Source organism: Sorghum bicolor, chromosome 6 (genome assembly GCF_000003195.3).
Source record: "Sorghum bicolor cultivar BTx623 chromosome 6, Sorghum_bicolor_NCBIv3, whole genome shotgun sequence".
Classification (NCBI taxonomy): domain Eukaryota; kingdom Viridiplantae; phylum Streptophyta; class Magnoliopsida; order Poales; family Poaceae; genus Sorghum; species Sorghum bicolor.
Genome location: NC_012875.2, coordinates 46,025,681 through 46,045,123, shown reverse-complemented (window position 1 = coordinate 46,045,123; position 19,443 = coordinate 46,025,681). Strand labels below are relative to the sequence as shown.

General features: G+C 41.7%; 1 protein-coding gene across 1 annotated transcript; it reads right to left on the bottom strand.

Moving 5' to 3' along the window:
* On the bottom strand, nucleotides 1,869-4,952 carry LOC8075848 (two-component response regulator ORR1). Its single transcript, XM_002446483.2, has 6 exons — nucleotides 4,438-4,952; nucleotides 4,140-4,204; nucleotides 3,362-3,439; nucleotides 3,164-3,234; nucleotides 2,479-2,731; nucleotides 1,869-2,395 (listed from the first exon to the last, which is right to left on the bottom strand). The coding sequence occupies exons 1-6, from the start codon at nucleotides 4,565-4,567 to the stop codon at nucleotides 2,243-2,245; spliced, it is 750 nt and encodes a 249-aa protein (XP_002446528.1). The 5' UTR covers nucleotides 4,568-4,952; the 3' UTR covers nucleotides 1,869-2,242.

The window sequence follows — 19,443 nt, the reverse complement described above, 5'->3', positions numbered from 1 at the left end:
CTCCTGCAGGGAGGACAAGGAACTTATCCTAACGTTTCATTTTGTTCTCTTGTAGCCTTGTAGGGAAACTGTTCTGTGCGCTGAAATTCGGCTGTTGATGCTGATTTTTTATTTTTTGAGAGAACTAAAAAAATAGTATTGATAAGTTTAAGCGAACAGGACAAGCGGATCGGCTGTCCATGTGATGACGAGACTAGAGACATCGTATTTGTAGCTATCACATGCCCATGATTTCACAGGATCCCTGGAAAATTCGCCAGGATCCTTCTACAGCGACGCCGGTGGGAATGGCATCTACCAATCCAACCACCATTACATTGCGCCGGCATGGCAGTAGCCCAATGCAAGCAAAGCAGCCCTACGCACGAACCGAAAACTGAAAAGGGGGGGAGGCGAACAATGACAGGGGAGACACCATGATGCTGCCCTTGTATATTCCGGCATGTGGTGTCTCACCTGCCAAAAAGGCGGTTTTTTTTTTTTTGAGGAACCCATCATCGTCAATGGACCATGCATGCTATTTTCTTTTGTGTACTCCTTGCCTTTTTATTTTCCCTTCTTCTCTCAGCGGAATTACTGCAATGCCAACTGCAAGAGCAACTATAATAACAAACTCTTTCATCACTTTAGTAGTAGTTTTAGTTGTCAAATTAGATTCTGTGTTTGTAGAGACTTTTGAGCTTTGGTTCGGTCCAGCGGCGAACCTATATAGATCCTAGTGGGTGTAAATGTTTATGAAAACGATGTTTTTTTTTAAAAAAAAACACCATATATATACTCCGTATAGTGTGCATCACCCCTAATTTGCTAAGCTTCACTGCCGGCTCCGTTCCCAGCACCATTGGTCCGGGGGATGGGCAGCCCATGTTCACAAACAGAACTAGGCCGATCGTCTTGAGAGTTGGCTATGCGTCTTTGCTGAGTGCTCTTGTGTACTACAGAACTAGTATTTATCACCAACGAAATTGTGTGGACAGAGGATTTATTGTTGCCTTTTCGGAGCTAATGCCATTCAATGTTTGCCGGTCACGTTCTGTTATTATAAAATAATAGTAAACATGTGTTGGCTACAGTAGGAGATTTTTAAAGATTCAGACTCGTTTGAAAAAAATATTTTAACAATAGATGAACTTATATTCGCGATTAGAGAAAGTAGGTTTCTTTCTTTTTAAATATCAATCAGGTCAGACATGGCATTGAAAGTCTTCCTCCTGCATTGATTCTGGTCCATACGAGGAAGAAAGATTGAAAGATTTGCATCTCCGCAAGACGTTGACGTGTAGTAGGAGACTGAAAAGGGACTCGCTACTTTGCATACTGTATCGTAACTAGAGCCTTTTATGTAGCAGTAGCAACAAGAATAGGACTCCACAACCACAGAGGAAGTGATGTTGTTGAACTCTGCGGACCTCACACACACCCATACAGCGTCTGGATTTTACATCTGAAATCAACACATTCTACTCTAGCATCGTAGCATGAATTACATTTTTTTTGTCATCGAAAAGCTATAGCTTGGTCCAGTGTAAAGAACTAGTCTCTGCTGCCACAAGTGTGTTCATCTGGCTGGATGAAATTGCACAGCTCAAGGTCACAGTCGTCGTCGAGTTGGGAAGAAGGCATTTATTTTATAGAGTACCTTTAACCATCAGAAGGATCTGATGCTACATCAAGTCAACCTGCGTTGTCGTCTTTCTCTTTCCCATGGGAATCGGATCGGATCGGATCGGATCGGATCTGATGATCTGAACTGCAAGAACAGGTGAGCAGTTGCCATCACCCTTCACCAGGACGAAACGGGAAAAAAGACTCCCCCCGCCGTCGCATCAGCATATCAGCCCCGGATCCAGGCCGAAAAGGACTCCAGGTACTTTAATTTGGCTCTGAATTTTCTGATTCATTCTATACAAAGGATACATGGGTTCGTTCGTTCTTCCTACGACGTCTCCCTCGCTCAAATCAACAAACAAAAGCCACCGAGAAGCTAGCAAGCGTACGTAAGTGGCCGACACTCATATGGATCAGATCAGAACCCCGGTTAGAATCTCAAAGCAGACAGACAATCTTCTTCTACCTAAACTAATTAACTAATTAACGACTAGCTAAAATCTCCACGGCTGTTGGAGCCTGAAAATGGCCGCCGGCAATGCAGCAGCAGCAGAGCTATGCATTTGCATCATCAGTCTTCTTCCTGTTGCTGCCCAGGACTGCACACTGTACTGCGCTGCACCGTTGCTGCTGCTCAGGCGCACCACGGGGAGAGCGAGCAGCGGCCGCCCGACGACGACCATCTGTGCAGGAGCTCGCCCAGGCACAGCACGGCGTACGCCAGCACGATGAGCTTGAGCAGCAGCGGCAGGTACTGCGACAGCTCCACGCTCGACGACTGCAGCACCTGGCGGCAGAGAAACACAAACGAAATGAGGAAGCCGTCCGAGGGAAGGGGAGTGGCGGCCGGCGCGCGGACGTAGTACGTACCATGGCGACTCCGGCGAGGTTCGGTCGCCGTCCCGACGACGGCGACGTGGCGGCGGCGGCGGCGGAGGAGGGCGGCAGCACCAGCGGCGGCTTGTTGCTATTCCGCTTGGCCACGGCGGCGGCCTCGCACGGCGCGGCGGCGCCCTTGCTGCTGGGCCTCGCGGCCGCGGTGGTGGAGCAGTTCCGGAGGCGCTGCACGTCCTTGCTCTGCAGGGGCTTCACGATGAAGTCCTCGGCGCCGGCGCTCAGGCACCTGCACTCCGAGCAAGCAGGAGAGACATCAGTACTCGGAACATCCACGATCGCCTGCTCTGCAGGCTGCCGAATCGGGTGAATGCGCGATGCATGGATTCAGCCGGTTACAGGAGAGTACAGTCAGTCACGGGCCGAGTGAATGAATGTGCAGTGCACTGATACCGAGGCAGTGAGGCACCGTGACACCATTACGGACGGCGAGCGAGCTTTGTTGTAAGGCCTGGGCTTTTAACCCCGTCTGCTACTGTATCAACAGGCATTCAGAGAGGGGAGGGACCAATGCTAGTAGCTTTCACTACTCTCTTCCCTTTTTTTTTCTGTACTCCTATTTAACTGAACAATAATAAACTCTGGCAAGAAAAAAAAAAGAAAACTGGTGCTGCATGCAAAGAGGAAAACAATGGAGCTAGTACTAGGATGGCTGGCTCACCGGCTGATCCTCTGGGGCTCGTCTTCTGACGACATGACGATGACCGGGATCGGCTTCAGAGGGTTCAGTGCCTGTCAAGTTTAGGAGCGATTTGCAGTGTTTGAGAGTGAGACACATACAGAAATGCAGAGATGAAGCCAGCAGATGCAGAAATGCCTGCGAAGTTTAGGGGTAATCTTGCAGCAGCAGCAGTAGTACCTTGATGGCCTTGAGGAGGTCGTAGCCGGTCATCTCAGGCATGCAGTAGTCTGTGAGCACCATGTCGATGGCCTGCTCCTGCAAAGCATCATATGTGTCAAAAGATTAGTTTAGCGCGACATTTTAATAAGGTGGTATAATAAACAAAGAACGGGACTGGACTGGTTGAGGCACAGAAATTTAAGGTAAAAAAGGAGGCCTGAAAGAAAGGCAGAGGGATGGAGGAACAGGATTCCGTTGGAGTCTGTACTGCAGCGTAGTTCCCTGCTGAGCTTTTACAGGACATGGCGAGATGAGGCCATATTTAACCACGCCGCTGCCTCTAATGCGGGCAGTATGACACTCTGTCATTAGCATTCTATTAGCATTAGTATTAGGGAGGCAGCAGCAGTAGCACTAAACAAAGAGGCATGCGGCTTTGTGGATGCAGCAGTGACTCAGTGAGCCTGTGGCCGTAAGACGGACGACGGCAGGCAGCGAGAGGTTTTTCTTTTGCTTCTATCGCCATGAAAAGCGGCGACCTTTTGCTTCCAAAAGAGAACAGAAGCCCGTCGTCACGCGCGCATGCGAAGCAGACGCGTGGGCCGTACGGTACGGCGCGGCCGGCGGCGCTGGGCCGGCGGGAAGCCGACAGGTGGTGCAGGAGCCCATGCACTCTCTGTCTCCCTCTCGCTGGATGGAGTAGCCGGCACGGGAAGGGATGCCGGCCGGGCATCAATGGTCTCTGAAACTGAAATGAGCATGGAGGGAGGCAGGTGGCTCGGCTGTTGTTTGTTACCTTGCCGCCGCCGTCCTTGAGGCCGAGGAACTCCATCGCCTTCTTCGCGCTGTCCACGGCGATGACTGCATCAAACATTACACGAGCTGTTCAGAATCGAGTGTAATCTAAAACATAGCAGCAGTGACACGAACGAACTGAACACCGTGACGGGAGATGAAAACCAGAGGAAGATGAGCTCTGTAAATGCACGCATAATGCTTTCAGAGCTGAGAAAACAGAGGAAGCATCCGATCGACCGACGCAAACCGAACGAATCAAAGGGCAAGGAAGAAATTGGGAGGAGGTGGCGGCTGACCGTGGAATGAGCCGGCGCAGGAGTTGCTGCTGAGGAGCAGCTGCGCCACCCGGCGGTCGACGGGGGAGTCGTCCACCAGCAGCACCCTCATCACGCCCTCCTCCACCTCCACTCCTGCTGCTGCTTCCATCGATCTCCGCCGGCCGCCTCTCGCTCGTCTCTCGTCGCTCCCCTCGGCTCCTCTGTTTCAGTGTCCCTCCCCTGCTCTTTCTCTACAACCGGCGCGGCGGCGGCGGCAGGCGTCAGCAGCAAAAGCTTCTACTCGTGGCAAGGGTGGTGGATGGCAAGGAAGAGGGTTGCCGGCCGCGTGCTCTTATAAAGCGTGACGCCACAGGTGGGCACGGGGGGTTGAGGAAGACGAGGAGCGAGGAGGCAATCCTCTGACGGCTCGCAGGACAGGGCCGGGATGGAGGGGGAGGTAATGGTGTCAGGGACTCAGGCAGGCCGCAGGCGGTGTGTGATGACTGACGAAGGAGGAGAGCGAGGGAGGGAGGGCTGTCTGAACTCTGAAGAACGAAACAAGGAAGACGGAGGGAGACGAGAGGGGCGCGGTGGGCCCCACACTCGCGCGCAGTGGGTCCCACAGGAGCGGTGGCTCGCAGGGCACGGGAATTGCTTTCCCCTCTAGATTTTGCTGTCGGGGAATCTCTCCACACCACGCTCCCCAGTCCCCTCAAGGCCTCTCTCTACCTTCTTCGCTTCTTTTCTTCCCACCTCCAAAGCTTTTTTTTTCCCCGTCTCATCATTTTCATCCCTTTTCTTTCCTGGATCGCCAGAAAGATTATGTGGCAATAAAAATCGGCTTCAGAGTTCAGACAGGTTGCCCTTAGCTGCTTTTTTTATATAGAAAAAATAGGGGAAAAAAGACACATGCAAAGCTGCAAATCAAATGGTTAGGCCTTGTTTAGTTTGCGAATCTTTCGTTTATATTTAGCAATTATTGTCTAACCACGGATTAATTATGCTCAAAAGATTCTCACAAATTATAGACAAATTGTGTAATTAGTTATCATATTTAATGCTCCATGCATGCGTGCAAAGATTCGTTGTGATAGAAAATCTTAGAAAGATTTGGAAACTAAATAAGGCCTTATACTTTTTTTAAAGTACACGCTACAATGTAGATGTTCACAACACTCATGCATCCCTCCACAGGTTTCTAAAAGAAGTCGTTTTAGATATGCTTTTGGGTCAAATATGGGGAATACAGATCATGAATAACTGTTAAGTTGTTGGGTTTAAAAACATGAAAATTACATTAATAGATTTGTTTTGAAAATAAAAGTATACATATATCATTTTTTGATAAATATTTTTTATTAAAATAAGAAGTCGATGTTGTGATTTGGAGATTGTGTTGCAATCCAAAACGACTTCTTTTAGAACCTGGAGGGAGTACTCTCTCCATCAAGGTTCAAAATTTGACAAAACTTCACTGAATTTTTGTGAATTTTTTATGTAGCCAATTTTCCACACTGATGTATGTGTCCTATTGCTAATATATAGCTCAAGGCTCATATTCTATATTGTTTATGTTTCGTAATCTTTTACCCAATGTCATAAATAGCTTTAGGTCAAAAAGCTTTATAAAATCGTATCTCTTGTGAAGTCACTAAAAGATTTCAACTTTTTTTTTGTGAACTTCAGTAATTTTGTGGTGGCAAAAAAAATTGAATACCAAAATAGAAAACCATGTCTCCAGTTCTCCACACAAGAAGTTGACCATTCAATATTACTCCCAGTTATTTCTATTTTCTGCATCCATATCCCTTGATAAATCAACTTATGAGTTGTTCCGAATCAAGATTTTTAAATTCAACTGAATTTTACTTAAAAAGACTAATAGTTACAACACAAAGTATAGTTAGATACAATTATGAAATATATGTTCATATTATGTTTTTTCTAAAAGGATATTGTAGTTTTTGTTGTCATAGATATTACTGGTCCTTTGTATGAAATTGGTCAAATTTTAAAAAATGATTTAAAAACACTAAGTGCTCCAGCTTTGCTTGGATGTTATCCTGTACAGATGCACGTACGTTCATGTACATATCTCTATGAGGCCGTGCTTCATTGATTTGTTTAGAAAGGCTCCATTGAATTCGGTCGATTTGATTTGATTCGCGCGGCGCGACCCTGACGGACTTAATTTTTTTTCATGTAGCTAGATATGGTCGTGGGGGTTAGAAAATGCAGCACGTGGATTCGAATTCGATATGGTTGCCATTTACATGAAGTTCTTCGTTTGGTGTTAGGCCGTGTTTACTTCTCAAAGAAAAAAAATTTCGCAACACTATAACACTTTCGTTTGTTTGTGGTAATTATTGTCCAATCATGAACTAAATAGGCTCAAAAGATTCGTCTCGTAAATTTCGACCAAACTGTACAATTAGTTTTTATTTTCGTCTATATTTAATACTCCATGCATATGTCTAAAGATTTGATGTGATAGAAAATCTTGAAAATTTTTAGATTTTGGGTGGAAATAAACAAGGCCTAGTTTGTCCCGGTGCAACAACTTGCAACGTGTGTGTGTGTGTGTGTGTGTGTGTGTGTGTGTGTTTTGGTTTTTTTGGATAATTAACGTGTGGTTGGGTCAACCGGGAAGCGAGACTGGCTAGGGCTACTAGTATTAGTATGTACGTATTATAAGCATAGCGTGTGACCTAGTGCCTTTTCTTTTATGCATGTTGTCTATCGGAGATTTAGAAAATAACCAATGTTCATGATCGTGTTCCGCCACATCTATGTGTAGAACCTCAAGGACTAAATGAACTTCTCGTGAGATACTACTATACTAGCGCATTGACTCGTGTTTTTCTATACTAATAAGTAGTTTTTGTAGCAACAAGTAGTAGAAGTTTGTGAATAAATCTGAGGTGCATATCTAAGCGACATATGTCTCTAACCTATTTGTTCATTTTGTAGCTTGGTTAGTCTATCCTCCCTCTGTCTTTGTGAAATCTTTTTAAGTTTGACTACTCTATAGAAAATACCAGCAACATTTATATTTTAATATAAGTTTATTATAAAAGAAGATGATTCTAATTATATACCATAAACATTGTTCTTGTATATATTTGGTTAAAGTTGAGTACGTTTAACTTCTTAAAAAAGTGGAAAAGACAGTTAAAAATGGATTGTGGGAATATATGTTATTCATCCGGATTCTTAATCTCTCATAGAATTGCACCTCTATGTGTGTTCGCCATGTTTGTTCGCTTGTCTAAAAAACTATGGCTGAAAGTACTGTTTGCTGATTTGTTGTGAGAGAAAAACACTGTTGAATGGCTCGCTGATTCGGCAGATAAGCTCAAGCGAACAATTGGCAGTGGTAGAAAAACACTGTTGAATGGCTCGCTGATACAAATATATTCTATGAAACAAAATCTCATATGATAAATATTGGCATCTTTATGTATAAATTTGGTCAAATTTGAGGTGATTTAACTGTGCAAAGCTAGAATTGTATTTTTCTGAGATGAAAGGATTATTGTCAAACGCAACAAAATCAGCATATAAAAAATAATTTGTATATGAATCTATTATTGATAATAGTCGTTACAGCTTGCGTAGCAATACCTGCAATGTCAAAAAACAATCAATAAAAATGGAAATGGGTATATCCATTTTTTTCTTAACAAGGACGAGGTACTTGTACTTGCAATTAAACTATAATACTGAGTAAATGTTTGTAAGGCCTTGTTTAGATCCAAAAACTTTTTGGATTTTGACACTTTATCACTTTCGTTTTTATTTGACAAACATAATCCAATCATAGAACAATTAGACTTAAAAGATTCGTCTCGTGATTTACAGGTAAACTGTGTAATTAGTTATCTTTTTTTATCTATATTTAATATTTCATGCATGTGCCGCAAGATTTGATGTGATGAAGAATTTTGTAAAATTTTGGGTTTTTGGGTGTATCTAAACAAGACCTAAGTTTGGCAGTGGTAGAAGTCTATCTTTAGTGATGCACAGGTAGAAGTCTATCTTTTTTTCTCGCAAAAAAAAAAGAAGCCTATCTTTTCACATACACGTACGACTTGTAGACAGCATGTCAGCGACAGCGTGTAATGCCAGATTAGGCGAAATGCATTCCGCACTATATGCTTACCTTGGTCCTTGATGTGTCGACCGTGAATACGAAGTTAAAACAATCGATTCATTAACAGCAGAGATACGGCATACGTACACCAGCAATAACACTGTACTCCTACAACTGCAGCGTATCAGCACACAGACAGGAGCCGAGGCCAGCCGTTTTGGATTGTTTCCCCTTGTTGGTATCCCCCCGGCCCGCGGCTGCATGCATTTCCTCTTGTTCTGCAGCTACGAGAATCTGTGCAATCGACAATACACTGCCTGTGTGTTGCATTCATTTGTCCCTGACAGTGTACCGCGTCCTATGCGCTGAACCGGATTTGCATGCGATACATGAATAGCACGACCAAAATTTGATGATACGAGATAGTGTCAGTAAGTACCATACACGCATGCACGAAAAGGTGCCGGATAGGAGTATTCACGACAACACGATTCATGGGGCTTCATTTATAGCCTGTTGGATACGAAACATATGTACGAAGGCGTGGATCTTTTCCAATCTTTACAAAAGTAGCTAGGGTTTCATGCATACTCAATTATTCTCAGGCCTTGTTCACTTGTTAAAATTTTTGGATTTTTGGTACTCAAGATTCTGATCATGGACTAACTAGGCTCAAAAGATTTATCTTGTAAATTACAAGTAAATTGTGTAATTGGTTTTATTTTCGTCTATATTTAATATTTCATGCATGTGCCGCAAGATTGAATGGGGAATCTTGAAATTTTTTTGGAAACTAAACAATGCCTCATATGATATCATTGTGGTAAATAGCTAGCCTACCATAATATTAGCGTGGCCTTTTCAAGATCTACTGCTATGATATTACAAATCATTCGGTCATTGTAATTAATAACGTTTTAGCCCTACTAAACATCGTTATTTGGTTTAGCTGCAAAGTATTTTACAACCACTGATCATGACCAAAGGCAAATATTTATTTCTTACGTTAGAGGAGTACTCATGATTAATCACTCCTTGGTTACCACAATCATGTCCTAAACGTCAAGTATTATGGGTATGAAGGGAGTATACGTCTATACCTACACATCATGATCTTTTACTTGATAAACCATTAAATAATTTTTAAACCGTAGAATTTTGAGTTTTCAATGAATATGAATATTGGTTTTAGCTTGTGTATGTTTAATGATTTAGTGAATGTTTAAGTAATTAACATGAAGACATATGTTTTCTTAGAGTATGTATCATAGGTCCTGTTTGAGACGCTTATCAGTGAAGATATTTTCTTCTAAGCATAACTTTTCTATAATAAGCTAGATTTTAGAAGAAGTCTCGTGTGAAAAAAGATAGGCAGGTGAGGATGAGGATGAGGAGAGGGGTACAGGGATCCGGCGAGGATGAGGCGTAGCTCGACAAGGAGGAAGAGGAGGGAGGTCCTTCGTTAGTGACAAACCCCTTCTCGCAGAGCCGGTCATCAGCGGTATGTTCGGCTTAGGTTTTGTCGAAATCGCATTGGTTGTGCAACAACTCCGACGTTGGCCAGCGAGGCAGCGTTGCTCCGCGCGACGGGTGTGTCGATGTGTCATGTATTTGAGTATGCTTTCGTTAGGCAATTTTTCTTAATTAAATATTTTTATGCAAAATTTTTCAATATTTTTCTATAAGATTCGCTAAATTAAATAGCCATTTTAGTTAACTTTTTTTGTAAATCTTTTAGATGAAAAACGCCGTTAAGTATAATAGTTTGCTATTTACAAGTTGTCACGCAATGGCGGCATAGTGGGAGTACATAACACGCTCGATCGACAAAAGCCTGCGCCTGATCTCCAGCGTGTACGTCTCGCAACAGGGCAAGGTCGGTGTTCAAACCTTCATAAGCAGCCCGACAATAAATAAATATAGATAAAATTAAAAATTAACTATAAAGTTTGTCTATAATTTATGAGATAAATTTTTTAAGTCTAATTAATTTACGATTAGACAATAATATTTATACAAAAATATTATACTGTTTCGAAAAAATTTCGTTGAGAAACTAAACACGGTCAAAGCACTGCGTGCAGCCACACAAATGCATGTCGATATGCCATGAATGCATGCAGGGGCCGGCTACAACTACAACAACGATGTCGATCTTGTGTCGTCAGCTGCCCAGCTATATACGTACGACAACGGCCCCCGATCGAGGCCCCCTGCGGTCCACGTACTGTACGTACGACGGCCGGCGCGCCGGGTTCACGCACGGCGCTGTACCTGTACCTGTACGAGTACGATGCCGACGACGGACGGCGTGCAGCGCAGTGCAGTGCAGTGCACGCAAGCACCCCTGCCCGGCCGTCGTAGAGAGAGTGCCATCTTCGACCGCAATCGTCACAGGGAGTGAGGGGGCACAGCCGCGCACAGGGGCAGGAACACACAGATCAGCCATTCAGTGAAATCAGCCAACGCTAGTTCAACAGCCTGCCATGAACTGCCGTGACGAACACCGGCGTCCGGCGGCCACGCGAACTGAATTTCTGCCCTGTTTGCGACGGCCGACGGCGACTCCTGGAAGGAGGAGGAGCTCTGCTCTGCCATTTTTTTGGCTGCGAGCGCGTGGACGCTTGCGAGGAAGTGGGATCCCGGCGTTAGCGAATCGAGGGGCAGCTGCCTGCCCTACCGGCGGTACGCATGCCGTGAATACAGTCACGCAGCGCGTATCAGAGGATCCCCAGCGCAGGCGAAGTCGGAAGATGGATACAGATTGCACGTCCGGCGCGCACATTCTTGTTGATCATCTGCATCTGGACCAGCGTACGTAGAGTTTGGAGTCTAAGGACCACTGGAGCAGGGGTAAATTTCATGTACAATATCCTTCCATTTTTATTTTTTTTAAAGGGTATGTAAACCATCAGCCGGCATCAGCGTAGTATAATAGAACAAAGAGGGAAAAAAAACTAGTTCATGCAAACATTTCAAGATTATACGAGATATATCAGCTTGTTTGTTTGTCTTAAAAGTCACGGCTAAAAGTACTGTTTGTTGATTTATTGTGAAAAAAAACACTAGTGAATAGCTGACAGATTCGGCAGATAAGCTCAAGCGAACAAGCTATTAAAATAATAGTTTCTACATTAGAACGGATGGAGTAGTTATTAAAATAATAGTTTCTAGGAATGGGAGAGAGAGAAGTTAAAAGTAAATATTATGCCACTGAGTATTCTACCATAATCTTTCATAGTTATAAGAAGAACAGTTACTTATGCATTTGAAGTTTAATGAAAACGAACTTTACATTAATACGTAGAGCTCAATGGATCTACATCTATGTAGTTTACAACTATTTTATTTGAAATTATTAGAATACCAAAAATTCTTTGTACATTCTTAGATTATGAAATTCAAAAGCATAATTTCTAAATGACAGACGAATGGTCCATACAAAAGTTGTGGAATTATCAATGTGATCTAAAACTAGTTAATATTTTTTGTAATTTCTAAATGATAGACGAATGGTCCATACAAAAGTTGTGGAATTATCAATGTGATCTCAAACTAGTTAATAATTTTTTTGTATATATTCATTTAGAGTCCTAAATATTTGTTTTATTTTCTTATATTTAAAATGTAAATTTTAGATCTTTTTAAAATATAAATCCTTCTTTGTCTGACTTTATATGCATAAGTTGTGAATTCTTTTATTACATTAAGAGTTAGGGAATAGCCATGGACATAATGATCACTTTTAAATTTTATCTCACCTGCACTCTTGAAAACTATTATTTTAATAGCCCAGTATCTAAGAGCTAATTTCTATAATTGAAAGTGTTCTCTAGCAACATTGAAGGATGCCCTACAACAAATTTACCATTGGGATAGTGGTAACAACACCACTATAGGCTTAGGACTATTTGTTTGAGTTGTAGCTTTTAGCCTTTTGGCTCAAAAGCTTGCTTCTGATTTTTGACTTCTGTCTGTTGCCTTTTTGCTATTGGCTTTTGTAATAATTTTTTAGCTTCTCAGCACAACAAAAGCAAGAAAAAGCTGCTATCAGTGTGCTTTTGATTTCTTAGTTCATTTTCTTAGAAGCTAGTTTTTGAGCTTTTCAAAAACTAGCTCAACAATAGATTGTTTTATTGAGCTTTTGGCTAGTAGAAACTATAGACAAAAGCTCAAACAAACATGCCCACCATGTTTGGTATGGCTTCTTTTGATTTGGCCCGATCTATCATGGTTCTATAGTATGAGTTACTCATATTTCTTCTCACTAGAAATAATTATGAGCTAGTGAAACTATTAACTTTTTTATTTCACAAGCTCTGGTTTCTTCACCTACTATGGAAAAAAGTGGATTAAGCTATCCAAAACATGATCTTAATATAGAAAGTCTACCCAAACTGTTTTCCTCAAAGAAAAGGTCAAGAGTAAAATTGTGCCTATCCTCCTCCCCCCTACATTCTTCCCTTTTACTCACCCATCCTACCTATTTACTGTAGTGTGTTATACACAAACTTTGTTCAACTATATTAACTACTAAGTTATTTTTAGAATTTATTAACTATATAAGATACTCAAAGGAGAAATTTCTTTTGATAGTATAAGTTATGCTTGGCAATCTTTTATCCATTATTTTATCATTTTATCAATAAAAGATGTCTCCTTATTAATTCGCAAGGCCTAGAAATTAGCACCAAATGATTACTCACCGCTATTATCATGCAAAAATTATTCCACAAAGACCCTTATATCTATTTCTCTATTACCAGCACATGTTATTATTAGAATATAGTTTCTTTATGTTGGCTAAGTGATGAAATCTTTGTCTTTATAGGGAACGAGGGATTCAAAGTTTCAATTTGAATTCAATAATAAATATAATATTAAAAATAAACATAGTCCAATATATAAGAGTTTAAACATTATTATATAAAGAAAAGTTAAAAGATACGACCATATAATGTAGTATCTTAGGAACTAAGGAAGGCGTAATTTGTAGAGATAATCATAAAACCTTTGACATTTGGTGCTAAAAGGAACATCGAGGAGCTATTGACATGCAAACAAGATGTTAAAATGAATTGTACAACATGCATGTTGTGAACTATTGGACCAAGTAGTTCGGGCACATCCGCCCGTAAGCTCAAGGTAACCAACCAATAAAAAAAGTATAGTGAACAAATCACTCATGAGAAATGACTAACTGTGGTTACAATAAACACTAACGAAACCATTAAATTTAAGTTAGGATATTGGACTCAAATCAAATGAGAAGAGTATAAACTAAATTGCATAAAACTGAGCATATATATTAGCCATATAATTGCATGGGTCCACCTTGTTAGTTAAACTTAGTTGACCAAGTTATTATGAAATGTAAAACATAGCTGAACAAGTTTTTCTCAAAACTTATTTTTGAAGAGTTTTTTTTATAAAGACACTAAGGGGTGAAACTTATGTGTATAAATTGGTTGTAAAATTTTACAAAAATAAAAAGCTTTGTCAATCCCAACTTGTTGAACAGGGAGACACTGTAGCTGTAAAGGTTCCTGAAAATAAGCTTGTCTGCAAAAAAAAAGGCAATAGTTGTGTTAAAGAAAAGTTCTGTGCGAACTGAGGATATCTTCTTAACGGATTAGTTTTATTATGATGAAACATGTCTATCAAAGTTGACGTCCTCATCTTAATGTAGGTGGTTGCATTTTTGGGTTTAACGATGTTACTCTTTTTATTGCAGGTGACATGCTCATCGATAGCGAGACATCTATGATCACTTCATCAGTCTTAAAATCTCTCGAATAGAAAAACAAATTGCAGATTGCGTCAGTACTCCGCGAGACAAATTTATTAAGCCTAATTAATCCATCATTAGTACATATGTGTATTGTAGCAACTAATATCTAATCATGGACTAATTAGACTTAAAAAATCGTCTCACAAATTAGTCTCTAGCTATATTGTTAATTTCATAAAAAATTCTATATTTAATACTTTATGTATGTATCAAACATTCAATGTGATAAAAAAATGCTAAAGTTTAACATCATTAACCAAACGGAGCAAAAAAAAAGTTACGCAGACACTGCTACGACGTTGACGTGGTCAAGAAAATGAGTATTTGTGGTCATCAGGAGCATTGTTGTGGAATTAAGGTGAGGAGGGGAAAAATATAGGAGTAGTCAGGTTCCTAAATGTGCTAGTGCTGACATTGACTGAACGAACATTCATACAGTCCACGCTGTGCGCTTGAGCGATACAAAATCGATGGGTGTGACCAGTTGGTGCGCCTTTTTATTATTTTTGCAAAAGAAAAAGAAAAAGAAAAAGAAAAGAGAAATATCTTACCTCACCTTTCAGAATCGAGTTAGTGAAACTTTTGCATTTTGCAAGGCCGATCGATATCAGTTGCCCTTTAAATAAATCAGTAGGATTTGGTCATATATAGCAAACTACGGGCGTGTTTGATGATAAGCAAAAATTCTCAATCCACAATAACAGAAAAACACACAAGAATAGGGTTTCCCAGCAGAATTCATCTCAAATCAAATAAAAAAAAGTACATACTACTACACACAACCAGAATTTTCAATTTCTCCTAGTAACGTGGGGTTCTCCTAGTGTTTTAGTATTTAAAATTTAGTATAAACTTTCCCTAGTAAATGCCTCCTAGTGAAGATTTCCTAGTGTTTGACTAGTGGTAGTGTTTTATTACTAACTAAAACACTAGGAGAACTCCACCATTTTGGTAGTGACAAGGCATCCGAACGATTTGTATATATATTCTGGATCAAAGTCGAACACTTATGAGACGACGCATCGATCTATTTTTTGTTTGTTTTGTTTTAGGGTCAAAGGAGGCCTAGCTAGAAAGCAAGTCACTATATCAATCATGATTGATGACGTGTGCAAAAAGAGAGAAAAAGCGGCGGTTTAGAGCTTTCTGTTGATATTGTTCTCCCAAAAGGGCGCCTTTGATGCATAGATAGCGCATGCATGCCGTGTCGAGCCTGCACCAGAGCATCATCATCATAATACATATACTACAGGACCCAAAAGGCCAAAAGGCGAGGCGAGGAGACCGCAGGCATGCAGCATCAAGGCCTCCGATCGCTTTGAGATCTCGCCGGCCAGCCAGGCCATTTGATTTTGACCTGACCGAAAAAAAAAAAGATCTCCCCCCTCCAGCTGATGCATCTTTTTGACCCGGCGGTCGGTTGGCCTGGATGGCTGGCTGCAAATGCGAATCTAGACGGCCATTATACGCCCACAGTGGCAGTGCCCCCATGCGCTGTTGTTGCTTGCACTGCACATCACACCACCATTATCGATCGAACATGGGAGGCAGCGAGAGGCAATGCATGGCTGGCCTTCTCGTACCCCGCCGGCTCGATCGTCTGGCTCAATTAGTAGGAGGAGTACGAGGCGGTCGTCAAAGCGATTGGAACTCGATCGTGCATGCATGGCCCTGCAGTGCGCCCCGGCCGCTTTGCACTGCTGCAGACAAATTAAGATCTGGGCTGATCCGGCTCTGGCTGCCTCCAAGACTGGCGGCGGTACCGAAGAAGAATATACGGGTGGATCATATTCTCCAAACAAAAACGCACTGCCAAAACCGAAAGGGAGATAGAGCTATTAGCCGGGCCGGCTGAAGATCGTATCGGAACCTCTGGGATCATGCATGCATGCATGCATATCATAGCAGCAGTATAGCACCGGGGCGTGGCAGGGTTTCCATCACGAATGAAATCCCGAGAAAACGACCGCGCCTAGTACGTGAAATCCCGCGCAAGGATTCTTTCGGGTCGGGGATGGGGTGAAAGGACAGAGAGACAAAGGATAGCATAGCGCTAGTACTGTAGCGTACATATAGCAGCAGCAGCAGTAATGAAACGCACGACGACTCTGACTGATGGGTTTTTTTGGGTGCGTTCTCCATCTGCCTCCTCGTACTCCCCTGCTTTCACTGGCACCAATACTGTGTAGGAGTATGCGGACCGATCCAAGATAGAACCGACCTGTGGCTGTGCTACGAAGGTGTACGGGAAAACTGGGCTTTGCCGACTGCTAAAATACTTTGCCACCTGCCAAAGACAGGGCAGTCGGCAAACAGTCTCTTTGCCGACTGCTTCTAAAAGCAGTCGGCAAAGGATTCTTTGCCGACTGCCCAATTATCCTAGCAGGTGGCAAAGAAAAGCAGTCGACAAAGACGTCCTTTGCCGACTGCCTAGCAGGTGGCAAAGAAAAGCTGGTGGCAAAGAAAAGCTGGTGGCAAAGATGGCTGTCTGGCAGGTGGCAAGGGAAAGCTGGTGGCAAAGGTGGCGGGACACTAACGGCGTCCATCGCCGTCCCCTTTGCCACCTGCCAGGCCATTAGGCAGTCGGCAAAGATAAAATTTTTTATTTTTGAAGTTTGAATTTAGGTTTTGGTCATTTGACGTCATCACTTGCTTCAAACTTCCTCAAAATTTTTTCATAGTCTCCACATGCAATAAGAGTGAACCTTAAAAACTTTCGTGATTTTGTGACCTTTTTTGCTATATTTTGTTAATTAATTTCTTTAATTGTATTTTCCACCGCAGAATCCTACTTTAAACTGCAGGTGCATCAAATAATGAAACTTATCCATTCAAAAAATGATATTCATGTTGGAGAGTCTATTTTAAAGTCGTTTCTAGAAACTCACCCAAAATTTTGACGTCTTTATCCACGGAACATAACTATCCAGGTGTGGTAGAGGTGATTTTTAATTATATAAAATTCAAACAAAGTCGGAAAATTACGAAACTTTATGAGGTGTCATGTTATCACATGTGAAAGCTATAAAAAATTTTTGAGAAAATTTAGAGCAAGTTGCAGTATCAGATGAACAAAACCCAAACATTTGCAATATGATCACATGTAATCACATGGACAAGAGTTTGAGTTTTGTACATCTGACATCATAACTTGCTCCAAATTTTTTCAAAATTTTATCATAGGCTCCTCATGTGATAACATGATACCTCAACAAGTTTCGTAATTTTCTTAGTTCGTTTGAATTTTATATAATTAAAAATCACTTCTACCATACTTGGATGATTATGTTCCGTGGACAAGGACTTCAAATATTTAGGTCAATTTTTGGATATGGTCTAACAATATATTATTCAACATGGATATTATTTTTCAAATGGCTAAGTTTTACTATTTCATGCACCTATAGTTCAAATTAGGATTATTGAGTGGAAAAATCAAATTAAAGAAATTAATTAATGAAATATAGTAAAAAAAGTCAAAAAATCACAAAACTTTTTGAGGTTTAATGTTATCATATGTGGACCTTATAAAAAAAATTTGAGAAAGTTTGGAGTAAGTTGCAGTATCAGATGAACAAAAATCAGACATTTCCAATATGATCACATGTGAACACATACGCAAATGTTTGGGTTTTATACATCTGACGTCACAACTTGCTCCAAATTTTTTCAAATATTTATCATAGTCTCCTCATGTGATAACATGATACCTCAACAAGTTTCGTAATTTTCCGATTTTGTTTGAGTTTTATATAATTAAAAGTCACTTCTACCACACTTGGATGACCATGTTCCATGGATAAGGACTTTAAAATTTTGCGTTAGTTTTTGGATATATTCTAAAAATACATTATTCAACATGAATATCATTTTTTGAATGGCTAAGTTTTACTATTTCATGCACATATAGTTCAAAGTAGGATTATATAGCGGAAAAATCAATTTAAAGAAATTAATTAATGAAATATAGCAAAAAAAGTCAAAAAATCATAAAACCTTTTGAAGTTTAATGTTATCACATGTGGAACCTATGTTAAAAATTTCAAAAAATTAAGAGCAAGTTGTGGCTGTTTAAAAAAAGAGAAAAAAAATACAAAAATTCTTTGCCGACTGCCTTAATGTAGGACAGTCGGCCAAGAGATTATAATAAAATATTTTCCAATGCCTTTGCCGATTGCCTTTACCTGGAAGCAGTCGGCAAAGGACTTTACCCTAACAATATTGGGCCGGCCCATTTCGCCTCCCTCCTCTCTCCACAGAGCCGCCCCATCTCCTACCCGCAGCGCCTCCCTCCCCTGCCCACAGCGCCGCCGCCGCCGCCCACCTCCCTTGCCCACAGCTCCCCTGCGCCGCGCCCCGCCCCTCTCGTCGCAGCAGCGGAGTGGAATCCAAGTCTGCGCCCTTGTTCTCGTCGGCTTCGTCTCGCTCCAGGGCCCAGCAGCGGCCGGGCTCGCTCCCCGCGCAGGCGCTGCTGCCATGGTGCCTGCAGCAGCGGAGGCAGAGGCAGAGTCAGCGGCAGATCTTGGTGAGTCCGCTGTGCTCGCTTCTGTTATTCCCTCTGGCTTAATCTGTGGTTGCCCATACTGCTGCGCTTGCAATCCGCTAATGGCTTCTTAATCTGTGGTTGCCCATGCTCTGCGCTTGCAATCCGCTAATGGCCTCGTTGCTTAGTGAATCTACTAGGTGTCTGGAGTATATATAGTAAAAAAAGGCCTGCTTTCTCTTTCGCATCCGTTGTTTTTTATGCTCTTGCACTTTGTCGCTCACTTGGATTCTAGTTTTGGTGCTATGTATTGATAGATATACATAGTAAAAAGCAATGTATGTGCTTACTTATGCATGATTCCTATTTACAGTTCTGTAGCCTCTTCAACAACTATGCTAATGCAGAAGCAGAACAGGTTGACTGAACAGGCATGCCGGTGCCATGGTCACCCTATTCACGTTGTATGTATTTGAAATGATGCATATTGTTTTTTGCTTGGCCTTCCAATCTCTGTAAGAAATACCGAACGGCCTCCTTATGTTTTACTGTTCTTTCCAATTTAGGGTGTTCAACACCTCGGACGTCTCTGTTCTTTGCTTCTGTTTTATAACCATGGAAGCTGCAGGACCTTAGTTTGTCGATTTCTAAGGCTGCAACTAAGCATACTAGAGAATG

What these genes read in the sequence shown, in the direction of transcription:
- LOC8075848 (XM_002446483.2), bottom strand. Translation starts at nt 4,567, where the DNA reads ATGGAAGCAGCAGCAGGAGTGGAGGTGGAGGAGGGCGTGATGAGGGTG. An exon ending in TCAAGGACGGCGGCGGCAAG is followed by an intron (nt 3,440 to 4,139) that starts GTAACAAACAAC and finishes GATGCTTTGCAG; the next exon opens with GAGCAGGCCATCGACATGGT. An exon ending in ACCTCCTCAAGGCCATCAAG is followed by an intron (nt 3,235 to 3,361) that starts GTACTACTGCTG and finishes TAAACTTGACAG; the next exon opens with GCACTGAACCCTCTGAAGCC.